The 14,747-nt window shown below is 32.4% G+C and overlaps 1 protein-coding gene and 1 pseudogene across 1 annotated transcript; one reads left to right on the top strand and one right to left on the bottom strand.

Annotated features, from left to right (window-relative positions):
* The first annotated feature begins 3,183 nt into the window (after nt 1-3,183).
* On the top strand, nt 3,184-9,319 carry LOC123219707 (annotated as a pseudogene).
* Nucleotides 9,320-12,100: 2,781 nt separating this feature from the next.
* LOC123218499 (patatin-like protein 7) lies at nt 12,101-14,250 on the bottom strand. Its single transcript, XM_044639971.1, has 3 exons — nt 13,232-14,250; nt 12,957-13,019; nt 12,101-12,606 (listed from the first exon to the last, which is right to left on the bottom strand). The coding sequence occupies exons 1-3, from the start codon at nt 14,129-14,131 to the stop codon at nt 12,295-12,297; spliced, it is 1,275 nt and encodes a 424-aa protein (XP_044495906.1). The 5' UTR covers nt 14,132-14,250; the 3' UTR covers nt 12,101-12,294.
* Nucleotides 14,251-14,747: the final 497 nt, after the last annotated feature.

Below are 14,747 nucleotides of genomic sequence, written 5' to 3'. Positions count from 1 at the left end.
TGCATCTCATTTATCATGTGAAGAATATCTAAAAGTTATATCCTTACCGTGCATACTTGAATTGAACTAGATAATTATGCACGTTGACACTGAGTGTATGATGCATCTCATAGGTATTCAACCTTATTGCTTTCACGTTTATCATCATTTATACACATAGTTAATCACTATCTAAATGTGTGACACTAACTTTAAGGTTGTTGACTTTTGACATGGATTCAACTCGATCCAAGCTTGTGCTGTTGTCCATGTAGTCGAACACTTAACTATGTTTTTCCTAAATTATGTATCCTTTGATGGCTTATTATTCTTCTTGTTTAACTTTCCATTTTTTATGCACATAACCTAGAGGCATAATCGTCTCTTGTCTTTGACTGAGAGTACACAGTCTGTACTTTTCCATCCACGTTTGTGTGCCTCCTAACCCATATACATTGGCTTGTGGCACTTAACACATAACCATGCATAAAACAAGTGTACACAATGAGTTAAATTGGACATACTCTTGTGCATATGGGTCCACGTATACTTACCACGTGCCTTATGTCACCTATTGTCCACTTTTGAGAAGCCATACATGAGCACATATCTCATACCACAAAACTGTGCATATCTTCCCTCAAAATGAGCACAAGATATTTGGATTAAAAATTTTTTTGAAACAACACACAAATGTATATAGGACCATACACGTCTGTTTGTCGTGATCTAGAAATCGCGCCCTAGGGGTTTCTACATTGTTTTGGTCACACATAAGGTTATTCAACACATATACAAGTTTGTATCAAAAGTCTTTAAGTCCCCTATGCCATTAAAATCTATATACACAACACAATTAAAGCATTATTGAATTATCAAACCATAATGAGTTTTGATCATGCCAACAAACATAATATCACGACTCCCCTATGCATATATATCCATCTGTAAGCACATTTAGCACCTATCTTATTGGAATGTTCATCACATATAAATAAATAATATACACACTTCACATATCATGCCATATAAACCCTAATTTCTCTAATTTCATTCTATCAAGGTACTTAACATGCACAAGATTCATTATAATCAAATATACAAGCAATTATAACAAGTGAACAACGATTTCACCCCACAACAACCCTAACTCATACATCTAAACGTCAAAATTCAGATATATTCCTGACTAATCAAAGGGAAACCATGGCACTTACTTGGGTTTTGGTGATTTGCTTCTCTCACCCTACAACGACTTCTCTAGTATCCACGAGACTCTCCTCTCACTGCACTGTCAATCTATGCAACTGCAAATGCAAAGAATGAAGAGAATTAGGATTGATTATGTTTTTATTTTAATTCTAAGACGTGATACACAAGCATGGATAGGTCATACACGACCATGTATCAAGTTGCATAATTAGAGTAGTTTCCCATTTCACTATGATCACAATCTGATCGAAAAGTTTAACTTTTTATTGATCATACATGGTCGTGTATGTCTCTATACATAGGTGTGTGCCTCTAAAAAATCATTAATAATTGAATTTAAACTAAGGAAAAAGATTAAAATGCGTTTGAACTTACCTGTGGGTGTTATATGTACAACTTTTGTATACAACTTTATGTATAAACAATGACGTATCATCATATGATTGGATAGTTGAAAGTAAAAAAATAAAACAACATCTTATCATAGAGTGACACATAATTAGTTATACACAAAGTTGTATACATAGTTTTATTGATTTCTTTAATATATTAAAAATTTCATTCATTTTAAACATTTACTCAAACCCCTTACCCTTTCAAATAGACACGACATTGGTCGTGCCAAATCGCATATGATATGATCCATTGTATCCATAGATGTGCCATGCCTAAGTTTGTTAATTAACTGCTCTTACAAGTCAAACTAACCTACAAGTATAATAAAATAGGTGGCACGACTTAAGCTCTAACATTTGTAAACCCTTAACCCATTATTTTATATGTTTTTAATTAGGCCAAAAGACTTATTCCTACCCAGTGTATAGTGAAATCTTAAAATCTTACTCTCAAACTTTTAAAAACCTAAATACCTACCCATGAGCCAATTTCTATTAAAATTTTTAGTTATGATTAAAGGTAAAATCATTATTGAACAATAATGTTAAAAATTAAAGTTTATATCATTTTACCTCCTTAATTTAGAAAACTAACAATTTTTTCTCAAAATTAAGTATTAAAAAGTGACATTTTCCCCTACCTAAGATTTCAAATTTCATCAGCAATTTTCCAATGAGTGATGGTCGATATCTTTACTTCTTGGTGATGTTTGTCTCTTTGGTATTGAAATCTAAATAAAGAGTTTTGATTCTTTGTCTAGACAATGGTGACGTATCTAGATGAGGAATTGTCCTCATCTGGATGATGACTCTACATCTGGACATGTAGTCGTCATCCAGACAAAACCAATTCATCTGGATGACTAATGTTCAAATAAAGAGTTTCGACTCTTTATTTGAATTCCATTGAATCTAGATGTCATCGGTTGGAAGGAAAGCACCAAGGGAGAAACATCATTAGGAAAGAGAGATATCGATCATTATTCATTAGAAAAATTGTTAGTGAAATTTGAAACCCTAGATAGGGGGAAATTGTTACTTTTTAAAACTTAATTTTAGAAGGAAATTATGAATTTTTAAACTTAGGGAGGAAAATATGATAAAATTTTTATTTTTTAAATTTTTTAGTAAACGATAACTTTATCTCTGACTCTAATTAAAATTTTTAATAAAAATAACTTACAAATAGGCGTTTAAATTTTGAAAATACAAGGGTGAAACTTGGAATTTTTCTACACCTTATACGGGAAGTCCTTTTAATTATTATAATTTTATCAGACCGGTCCTTGGGCTATACTTCAAAGCCCCGATACGGCTCATATTGTGCCAAAAAAGGCCAGGTCCATACCTCCTGCCGGCCTACATGTCTACCTTCAAACAACCGCCAAAATTCACAGAAAATTCCAAGCTTTTAATGCCGTTCTTTTAATTGTTCTTCTCATACGCCCACAATGAACTGGCTTCGTCAAGCAGTCGTACTAATCGCCTATTCACAACCCACAACAAAGCGCACCATTTTACGTCTGAGGATCATGGCTCTTCTTGCTCAATCTTACTTCACTAAACAGCCGAGAAAAGCCAAACTAGCAGCATCTGATGTTTGGCAGCCGCCAAGGGAAATTCCGTTTCAAGTGAAGGTGGCCACGTGGACTTGCTGGTTCGGTTCGAGACTTCTCCTGACAGCAAGCATTGGGCTCGCACTGTCATCACTCAGCGTGCCATTTCTCATTCTCCCCTACTTTGTTATTGCTTCGATTTGAACCTCTATTGCTATTTTTTGGGTACGCCGTGTTTGAGGAAATCTTAGGGGAACTAAATGTAAGTTTCCATGGACATTGTGTAATGTCAGGGAGATTTTTGATAGGTTTACCTGAATTTTAGCCTAACTTTGGGAGTTCAAATTCTCCTGAACTTTGGAATTTCTTCAATTCTAACCCCTTTTAGCTATTGTTTCTTTATGGGTTTGCCTGAGTTTAGAAAAAACTTAAGGTACTTCCAAATTTTTTTACCCATATTGAAATTTCATGGAGGTTTTTGGTAGGTTTAACAAAAATTTTAGCCTAAGATTTGGGAATGTAGTTTATTTGACGTCTGTTTAGGATTCCTGTAGTATTCGAAGGTGATTTGGCTCACATTGCTGCCTGTCATTCGAAGAAAGATGATCCTGTACATATAGCTGGACAACTTAGTGCCGATCCTCCTCCTCTAGCAAGTCATTGTGCCAATGTCCAGGTAAGAGATGAGTTTTTTTGATGTATCTATTGACTTAATTATTGCCAAAAAAATTGAACTAAAGTTATGGTTTTAGGGTGTAAGAGAATTTACTCTTTGATTTCTTAGGTTGTCTCATCTGGTTGGGGTTTCATCGCAAACTTTGATGAGTTCTAGTAATTTCTGGAAGTTCTTATAGGCTATTTTGATAAAATAGAATAGAATCTTTTGTAGATTATTATATGTTTTGGCTACTAAGATTTGGACACTTTTTTGGTATGTCGGCCAATATTCACTGTGATTTAGTTGAGCTGATTATCTTTTAGGGGAAAACTTACATGTATGTGTATTAGACGTTTAAGGTAGTCTTTTAAGTCTTTGTTCAAACAGTTTCATAATTAGGAGCCAAAAACTTTTGTAGAAGGAATAGAACAAAAATCTATAACATATTTGCTACCTAACATACTCATAAATTTTTTCTGGCAATAACATGACATGAGTGCTGCTTTAGTACAACTTAGTTAGGGTCTTTTCTATAAAGCTGTCTGTTGTGAGAAGTGACTTTTTCCACACTTTCACCTTGAGGACAAGGTGCCTCTTGAAGGGTGGGATAATGTTAGGACCCATGTGTATGTGAAGAAAAATTGTGGAGAAGAAGGAAGGGGCACATGTGGCAAAACCATTGGAGTGACAGATGTCAGATATTTAGCCAAAGGGAAAGCAGCAGTTATGGAATCATGTGTTGATGTGGCAAGCCTAGAACGCAGAAGCAGTTACGTACAGAAAACTGAAGAAAGAAGGAGGGAGAAGAGGAAAACAGAGAGAAGAATCTAAGGAGTAAAGGAAAGGTGAGAGTTCCAGCCTCTCGAATGCTGGAAGTGAACACTCTGTTACGTGTATTATATTCTATCAGTTTATTTTATGTATTTGCTGTTTAATGTTGCTGTGGTTGTATTGGAAACAAGAGCAGATGTTAAAATAGCTTCGTTTGTATCAATTAATAAAAACTCCCTTCAATTAATCTTGGTTGCTGAATACTTTGAATACATTTATTCTCAAGCATTACACAATACCACTAATATCACACTCGGCAGAAGAAACTTGCAGTGGTTGAAGCAGAATCTCAGACCTGCAAAAGAACCAAAAACAAGTTAATCCCAGGTCTGTATCAGTTTCTTGTGTTTTATGATGATTTCGTCTTCTTGTTAATTTGATCCTTAATTTTCTTTCAGGCCTTGATTAATAGAAATTGATAGTTTGTTGAAGGCACAAATCTTTCTCCTTCCCCACTTTTTCACATCTCTTGTTGTCATTTTCCTCATTCTCAAAAATTTTTGTGTGTTGCTCATTGTTTGTCTATCCTTAAGAATTAATGACAATGCCTTTTATTGGTTACTAAACCCTTAAATTCTAATTAAACCTGGCTCTTTTCCCCTAACATTCACTCTACCTTAAGCGTGCTAAAATGTGAAAGAAATATATTTATTTTATTGCGTTTGAGAAATTCCGGCAGCATGTTCATGGTAGTTTTATGTATAGAATAACGGATTGAAGGAAGAGAGGGAGAGAAGATAGAAGACTAAGAAATAAAAGTTGGTTGCAGTATGCAAACAATCTTCCTTATCTTAAGTTTATCTTTGAATAGGTCTGACCCGCTTCAATAAGAGTAATGTAATATAGCCTCAAAATGGGCAGCAATAGCACTAACAGAAAGCTAAACCATATAAGAAGATGTAAATATGAAAAATTCAAGAACTCAACTAATCTGATGGATACCTGAGTAGCCTTTCACTGCCACAGCACTCCAGACGATGTCACTCCTCCAGACTCAATCACACAACTGAAGCAACTGCAGAACTTTGTAATTTCCAGCCAAGACAGAACATGCAAATGTAAATAGAGCAGAAAAATATGTATTGTATTGATGAAATTATAAACTTATTTACAGCAGTCTTCTACCAATACAATGACTATTTCCCAGCTATTACAAAGGATTAACTCAAAATTACAGAACAATTACAGACTCCAGCAAAGCACATCCCAATAACATTGAACTGATTTCCAAAAGAATTCACAAAACAACTCCAAAAACCATAGCCAAGGGCTCCCTCGTTCAGCTTCCGAGAGGCTGACTCTCTCCCGCTCACTCTACTCAAATTTTTCCCTCCTTTTCTCTTCCGTTCCAGGTTTCTTTTTATCTCTCCATTTCCCTCTATTCCTAATCCAGCATTGCTACTTGATCTTGGGATATCTTGGTGGTCCCACATTCTGATTGCGTATCCTGATTTGGAGGCTTCTGCTGTGCTGCATGTTCCCCTGCAGGTTGAGTATGTTTTAGTACAAGTTGACTTGCTAGTTGACTGCTACTTGTTATCCTCCTAGCATTGCCACTTGTGTTTCTTCTTTTCTTCATATAAACATAATCCCTAACATAATCCTCAAGCTGGAGGTTAGAGATCAAACATCTAAGCTTAAGCTAAACAGAGTGAAAGAAGAATGAGCTAGTGGTTTTGTGAGATATCTGATTACTGGTTCGCATAGAGTGCAACTATATATTTCTTATCAACAAAATCACAATCATATTACTTCAAACTATCATGAGACGCTAGATTACTATTGATAAAGATAACAGCTTAATTCCTTCAATGCATTTCTGTTATAGAAGGAAATTTTATATCTTTGAATTTATTTATTTCTTTATTTTTTGTTTGAGCAGTTTTGGGTTATCATCTTGTGTAGGCTTAACATCTGAGGTTTGATTATGTTAGGTTATGGTCCATAGTGTCAATTTTGTTGAGGTATCTTCTGAAAAAGGGAAGTCCTTACCATCTCAAAAATAAGAAGTGAGAACTGCTGATCATTCAGGTAAAACCATAATGTCTGGTTCATTTCCCATTTGTATCGTTGTCACCTTATGTGAAAAATATTGGCTTTCAAATTACTTGTATTGTTGCTATGTTCAACATTTTTAGAGGGATATATATAGTTGATAATGTTGTAGTTTTTTTTTTCTTTTCTTTCTCCCGCAAAAGAATTTAATGATAAGCTGTGAGAGTGAATATATGAAAAAAAAAGATGAAACCAATGAAGGGCTTAATTGCTTGGTAAAACTAGGAAGTCTTTCAAATAGCAAACAGGGAAATGAAGATAATGAAGGCCATTACCCTGTTGGCTTGTCTTTAAGCAGATGTTGGGAGGGATTATCTGAATCAGCAAAAATCTTCTGTAGCTACTCATATATGATTTCTCATTGTCAGGACTTTCCCTGCAATTATTCTATCTTAGATATTGTTCATTGTCGTTGTTGTATGACATCTTAATACTAATTGGTGTAATTCATCTTCGAGTCCCTAGTATTATCTCCTTAATAGTCCAGAACTTTGGTGGGATTATTGTAGTCAAAAGCTCAGTAGATTGGTGATGACCCTTTTATTTTGAATTTTCTTCATCATCTGAGTAACTGTAATTAAATATTTGATACCATAGTTTACTATAATAGGTAAATTCAAGACATCCTGGCTTTAAATGCAAGGATGGTAGCTTTTCACTGTGGCTTATTAAGGAATCAGGATGGGTTTTATTTCAACTTGATGGAATGGAGTTTGATGTAAAGACTCCTAAGTAAAAAAATGTGAAGGAAGGTAAAAGTCTGAACTTTTTCTTAGATACTGAATATTTATCATTGTATATCCCACATACTGGCATGTTTCTGTCCACTGAACAATTGAAAAAGTTTTTCTCAGGACTTGGACTAGATTCTGATTCTAACTTGCTATACAATCATTTCTTGAATATCGGATGTTTTGATTTTTGAAATATACTGGCAAATATTTATTCAGCATTTAATCTAAAATGTTATTGCCTGACTTGAATGATTGGAATAAGATTTTCGGACTTCTAAATCAAAATATATGAAGCAACAGAAAGGAATGAAATTTTCTAATATTCTGACAATTTTTTCTTATTGTTTGATATATATTGGCATATTTTACTGGATTTAATCTTGAAAAACTTTACATGTCTCTACATGATTTAATTTATTACAGCAGGTAAGTGCTAAATTTTGTGCCAAATTTGATGATTTTGTTGAAATTTAAATTAAATAATTTGGAACCAGTTTATTTACTGTTGTTTCTACTCGTTTTGTTGGTAGTCCAATGTATCAATATCCTGTAGAATTTGCTTGAACAACATGACATCCTCTTTAGTTTAATCAGAGGCTCCTTTATCATATGTGATTTCATTTTTGGGTTTCTCCTCTGTAGCCGCCAACTCTTTTCTAAGCTAGCGGAGCTAGGTCCCAACCTTGGTACAGAGGGGACTGATCAGAAAGATTGAGTACTTACCCTGGTACTAGAAAAATTCTAAGTCCTAACCCTATTAAAAATTAAAAAAAAATTGGCTAAAATTTTTAATAGAGTCCCAGAGCTGAAATTTCTTTGATATCTTTTAGGCTTAGTGAAGAGACACAGTTGCCATCTTAATCTTCTCAGCTAGAAATAAATGTGACACTGTATCATCATCAGCACATGGTAATTTAAAATGTTCCTCTGCTGTTGACCCTACTTATAAGTATAAATAACTAGCTCCCTGAGTTGGAGAATCTCTGCTTGATAAAAAAGTTATGAATGAATGCCTTTGGAAAAAAAAAGTGAGAGATAGAGAGGCGTCTCAGTCTCTAGCAACATGTCATGTTAAAAAATCTGTAAACAAAGAAATATATGTTGTAGATTGTATCTTTTTTTTAATATGTGTATATATATATATTGTTTCATATAAATGGACACTTGTGGCTTAATAAGGTGGATATCTAACTTTCAGGGAACGAATTCTGGAAAGACTTGATCGAAAATCCAAAAAACTGGTGGGATGATAGAATGAATAAGGTAAACTTTTATATTTAATCGGCTGTAATGTCGTTTCTGTTGCTCAGTCTTTTTCTCTCTTACTCATATGCTTCCTTGCTTCCCTCTTCAGTTGGGCAGATGCTTTCCTGACTTTAAGCACAAGGAATCTGGTGAAGGACTGTGGCTTAGCAGTGCACCAGACTGGGTGCTACAAAAATTGCTTAATCCTGTAGTGAATAAAAAGAATGCGGCTTCTAGCAAGGGAGACGCACTGCTCTCTTGACCCATATCAGAACTGGAGATTGTATTTTGTAAGTCATCACTTTGGATCATACATTATTTATAATGCTATGTTCTTTTGTAGAATAATGGTTTTAGTAGCATTTTAAGTTTCTGTCTTATATTTTCTCTTTCTTTTTTCATGTAGATATTATAAATAACAAATAGGTTGTGAGAATTTATTGCTGGCGGGACCTAAGGATTCTGATGGCGACCAGGCTCTGTGGTCGCGGATCTCAAGATCTTGACGACGGCATGTTGGTTGCATTTTGCTCCCGGCCGCGGGTGCCTTTGTACATTTTATCTGTGTGATTTTGCAGTCTCTTATTCTTTTAATGTGTTTATTGTATTTAAGTTGGAATTTTTCATAGGAGATAGAAATCAAAGAGAAAGATTTGGAAGAAAAAAATATGTATATGTATGGAATTGGACATTTGAAAAAAAGTAGGGATATATGCATAATTTTTATATATAAATAATAACGTATTATCATATGATTAGACCGTTAGAAATCAATGATAATAAGATTTTTACTCACATGAGAATACATAGTTGTTTATGAATAAAATTATGTATACAAATTATGTATATAATATTATCTTTTGAAAAAATATTGTGAGTTTTAAAATAATTTTTTAACAAAATAATGAAGGTAATGACTAAGTTGGGGTTTTTCCCTAGACAATAGGAGCGATAATGGAAGCGAGAAGAAGGAAATAGAGGTGAGAATTGATTTTAAAATTTGGTGGGTAAATAGTGAGTGGGTAAATAGTGAAAGGGTAAATTGGGCCTTTCTCATTTTGAAGGGAATGGCATTTTTGGGAAGGCAAAAGTTGTGACAACATTTAGGGGGCGTTCGGTTTGAGTTTTTAAAGATTACAATAAAACTATGTGTTCTTACTTTAGGTACATAAATATATACATATTTATATATGTCATTATGTGATTGGATGATTTTGAATTGAAAATAAAACAATAACCAATCATATGATGACACATATGAGTGTGTATATATTTGTGTACCTAAAGTGGGTACACATAGTATTGCTCTAAAGATTACCTTGGTAATCTATCTTTTATTCCTTTATTTGGTTTATTAGTAATAAAAAATTACAGTAATATTCTATTATCAATGTTGACGTGACAGATAACATAGGTGATAATCTGATTATTACCTTCACCTTAGGTATTTAAAGATTACCGAAGTAATCTTGATTTTATTATAATTATATTATTATTTATTAATTTTTTGAGACAAAAATAAATTTGTTTTTAATTAATATAACAAATAATATAAAAAATATTTAAAAATAATTATATTCAACGACATTTAAGTAAAATAATTTACTAGTAATTTTTTATTACCTTTAACTAAATACAATAAATATATATATCTATCAAATATAGTAATAATTTATATCCAGTAATTTTTTAAGTAATCTATCTTTAAGGTAATCTTTTTATTTTGGTAATAAAACATTACCCAAACCAAATGCCCCATTAGGGAACTTGATATAAACTAGCGATTAAAGTTTAAGTTGCAATTTGGGATAGCGAGGGTCAATTCAGACCTTGTTAGGTTAATTTGAACATGGTTCCGGGCAATATTAAAGTAGAAAGATTTTGATATGATCTTAATTTGGCTTGAATAATGGTCGGGGGTTTTTAACTTGAAAAATTTGAACTAAAATGATATAAACATGATTTAATAACACAAATTATTAAGTGTATAGTTAACTTGTTATGATGTGATTTGATAATTTTAAAATAAAGATAAAATATATAATTAGATTTTTTAATTATATGATAAGACATTAGTTGTTGGTACTCATTAATATCCATTTGTTTTATATATAGTATATTATCAATTTGGATACTAATAATGATGTGTCAATATTTGATTGGAGGATTTTGTATTAAAAATAAAATAACACTTAATCATATAATAACATATTATTGTGGATACACAAGTTAGTACTCATTATAACAATAAAACTATGTATACAATTTTTATGTACAGTTTTGTACATAAAAAACGATATGTCATCATGTGATTAAGTATTGTTTTATCTTTAATTTTTAATTATTTAATCATATGATGACATAATATTGTGTATATTACATAGCTTTTACTTGAATAGTAAAAGTAATACTTTGGTATTACAAGACGAGTATTATCGGGTATTAATAGTTGACGTGTTATTATATAATTAAGTGATTTTTAATTAAAATAAGATAAATAATTAAATTATTAAATCATATTATAACACATATGTGTGCTGATTCTACATGTAGTATTACTCATTATATAATAATTAAAGAATTTTCTTTTTTAAGAAATAAATGATTTAATAATTATTCCTTTGTAATGCTCTTTTCCCATGTGCCGTTTACACTTTTGGCTCCCAAATTCATTCAAATTTCAATGCATCCCTAGTGCCATTTAATAATTTTGCACTCTATAAAATGTTTCAATATTTTTAGCTCTAATTCAATGAGAAAGCATGTAGTGACAATTAACTTTAATTTGCTCACTTCAATTATGTTATGTTCTAATGTTAATGAAGATTATTATAACATTTTTCTAAATAATTGTTCATTCAAATGGTATCTATACGAATTTTCCAATTTATTTTTCTAAATACCGTAATATTTTTCATTTACGATATTATAATTTTTTACGTGATTGATTATTATTTTATTTTTAATTTAAAATCAGTTAACATTGTTACTACATTATTTTTTGTAATATCAATTATGGAGAAAATTTAAGCCTAAACAAGAGATTAATTTGAATAACATTTGTAGCAAATTACAAGCTTTAACTTATATTACAATCAATCATTATATATATATACACACATCAAACTAAAAATTAATTCGAAAAACTCAATAGTTCAGCTCGGACAAAAACATCTTAAACTTTATCCAGAGCGGCAACAAATGCAAATATATATATATATATTCATTAAGTAATCTTGATCGATCATAACTCAACCCTAATCAATCGCATCAGAAATTTTCTCAATTATTACTTTATTTTTAATTTAAAATTAGTTAACATTGTTACTACATTATTTTTTGTATTATCAATTATGCAGAAAATTTAAGCCTAAAAAGGAGATTAATTTGAAAAACATTTGTAACAAATTACAAGCTTTAACTTATATTACAAACAATCAATATATATATACACACATCAAACTAAAAATTAATTCGAAAAACTCAGTAGCTCGGCTCGGACAAAAACATCTTAAACTTTATCCAGAGCGGCCACAAATGCAAATATATATATATATTCATTAAGTAATCTTGATCGATCATAACTCAACCCTAATCAATCGCATCGGAAATTTTCTCAAAATTCCGAATTAGCAGGGAGAAGATAGAGTCGATAAAGTTGTGGCAGATGAAGTTCTTGGTGTTGGAAATGAATGCTTCAACACAACAGTTGGAAGAATGCTTGTTTTTCTTCTCTCTTGCTCTTTGAACAATTCTCCTGCAAAGAGCTCTAGCTTCTCCAAATTTGTGCTTTCCACCATCCTTTTCCCTTGGAAAAGAATGGACTCATATGTGTTTTTTGAATACATTTCCTCTATTGCACATAATATTTCTTCTTTCTTCTTTGCTTTCATTGCTTTCTCCAGCTTCCCTTGCTCGCTTTTCGCTATTATCCCATTTACCTACAAAATTGATTTTATTATAATTATATTTATTAATTTTAATAATATTTTATGATTAAATATAAGATGATATTTAATATATGAATAATTTGATTATTACAAATGATTATTAAGTTAATCTTAATTTTGTTATAATTATATTTCTCATTTTTTATAAATAAATTATTTAATAAAAAATAACATGAATAATATTTTGAAAAAAATATGTTGATAATAAGGTAAAAACTTTAAATAAATAAATAAATAAATAAATTAATTTTATGATTTGGTTAAAAAACAATTTATTTAATTATAAATGAGTATTTTTTAAATTATTATAATTATTGTTAAAGCATGAAGAATATTAGTACCTGAATTCTGACATAATAGTTTGTCCCACTTTGAGCAAATGCCATGGAAACAGCTTGATCAACCTATAAAATAGGAAAACAAATTCAAATTTTGGTTAATAATTATTTAATTTAATAATATAATAAAAAACCAAAAAAGCTAATAAATATTTAAATATATTTAGTTAGTGGTAGGTGAAAATTTATTGGACCCGCACAATTAATACCCATTTTTATTCACAAAATTATAAAAAAATAATTTTATTTAAAAAAAAAAAGAAGAAAAATATTTTTACCATATCCGAAGCACCTTGACCAGCAATTCTCAAGGATTGCGACGGCAACGGACTTCGTTTTGACCCAACGCCGTAATCCGACTCTCCGTTACCCAACGATACTACCACGAGATCCTCGACGCCGTTACAAAACGGAAACTCCAGTTTATTATTCAACACGTGCGTAATAGCGGCAGCCGTTGGATTATTCATCGCAATTCCGCCATCAATGGCCACAATCTTAGTCCTCCGGTCAACGGACTCCATTTCCACAGCTCCCGTCACCGTCGGATTAGCCGCCGTGGCCAAGCACACGTCCCTCATCTTAAAATCATAGCCGTCCACTTCCATCGCGTCAGCGCGGGATAACAAGAACGGCGCGCACGTGGCCAGATCATAGCACGTGATCAGCACTGGCTTCACAGTATCCTTCAGAGTACACTCGCCAAAAGTCTTCCGAAACAACTTCTCCACCTTACCAGACCGGAGAACCCGCCGGAGAATCCCACCTGATGACTGTCGGAAAATTCCCGGGCGATTCTCGATCATAAATTCGAGCGCTTGTTTAGCTGTAAACATGGGGTTACCATCTTTGCCACGTGTAAACAACAAACCAGCAAGAATCCCTCCGGCACCAGACCCTGCAACTACATCAAAATAATCGGAAATGCGTGCATTGGGGTTGCCAGATTTTTTCGAGAGAAAGAATTCCAAGAGGGCAAGTGATTTCCCAGCCAGAATACCGTCGGTGGCGCCGGCGCCATCGATTGAGAGGATTCTTACTTTCCCTCGATTGACAGCTTTGTGATTGGCTTTTTTCTGCTGTTTGGGGTCTTCGTTGTAGCCGAAGAGAAACTTGTTTTCAAGAATGGAGAAGATCTCGTAACTGAGTTTGTTCATTTCGGTGTTATATTCAGCCATAAAAAAGATAGGGGAAGAGAGAGAGAGATCAAAATGAGGCAAACGAGAAAATGAAGATGAGGATGAAGAAGAGAAGGGAGAGTGGAAGTTGTTTTATAGAGAGGAGAATACGAAGAGACTGCTTGAATAGTTTAAGCGTCATGGAAGGTTCCTTGTACGGCGATGAATCGGCGATGAGAACGTTAAGTGGTGGATGTGCGTGCTTTGGCTCTATTTTAGTAACTACATTTAAAATATGATAATGAAAACTTTATTATATAATTATAAATTTATAATAAAAAAATATTAGATTAGAGTTGAATTTTGTTAATCTCCAATTGGGAATTTGGGACAATCAAATAAATCCCTCTATCTACGCTGATGGAGTCACAAATGAAATGTGACAGGTCAAGATTAGAATAATAATAAAATATAGGAAAAAGGACTATTTTCCATCCAAATTTTAGCCCAATTTCAAAGTTACACTCACGAGAGATGAAAAACCCAAACTCTCACTTATGACCAAACTTCTGTCGATTTTTTTTTTGTTGAAGAGAGGGATAAAATAGTCATTTTACTGTTTATATTAAAAGTTATAAAATTATTATTTTCACTCCCTTAGATTTTAAAAACCAAC

The sequence above is a fragment of the Mangifera indica genome, chromosome 6, assembly GCF_011075055.1.
Source record: "Mangifera indica cultivar Alphonso chromosome 6, CATAS_Mindica_2.1, whole genome shotgun sequence".
NCBI lineage: Eukaryota > Viridiplantae > Streptophyta > Magnoliopsida > Sapindales > Anacardiaceae > Mangifera > Mangifera indica.
This window is presented reverse-complemented; position numbering and strand designations above follow the sequence as displayed.

Bases quoted from the DNA above. Each gene is read 5' to 3' on its own strand.
- LOC123218499 (XM_044639971.1), bottom strand. From the start codon at position 14,131: ATGGCTGAATATAACACCGAAATGAACAAACTCAGTTACGAGATCTTC. The intron at 13,020-13,231 runs GTAAAAATATTT...CCTATTTTATAG, and splicing joins GTCAAGGTGCTTCGGATATG to GTTGATCAAGCTGTTTCCAT. The intron at 12,607-12,956 runs GTACTAATATTC...TCAATTTTGTAG, and splicing joins ACTATTATGTCAGAATTCAG to GTAAATGGGATAATAGCGAA.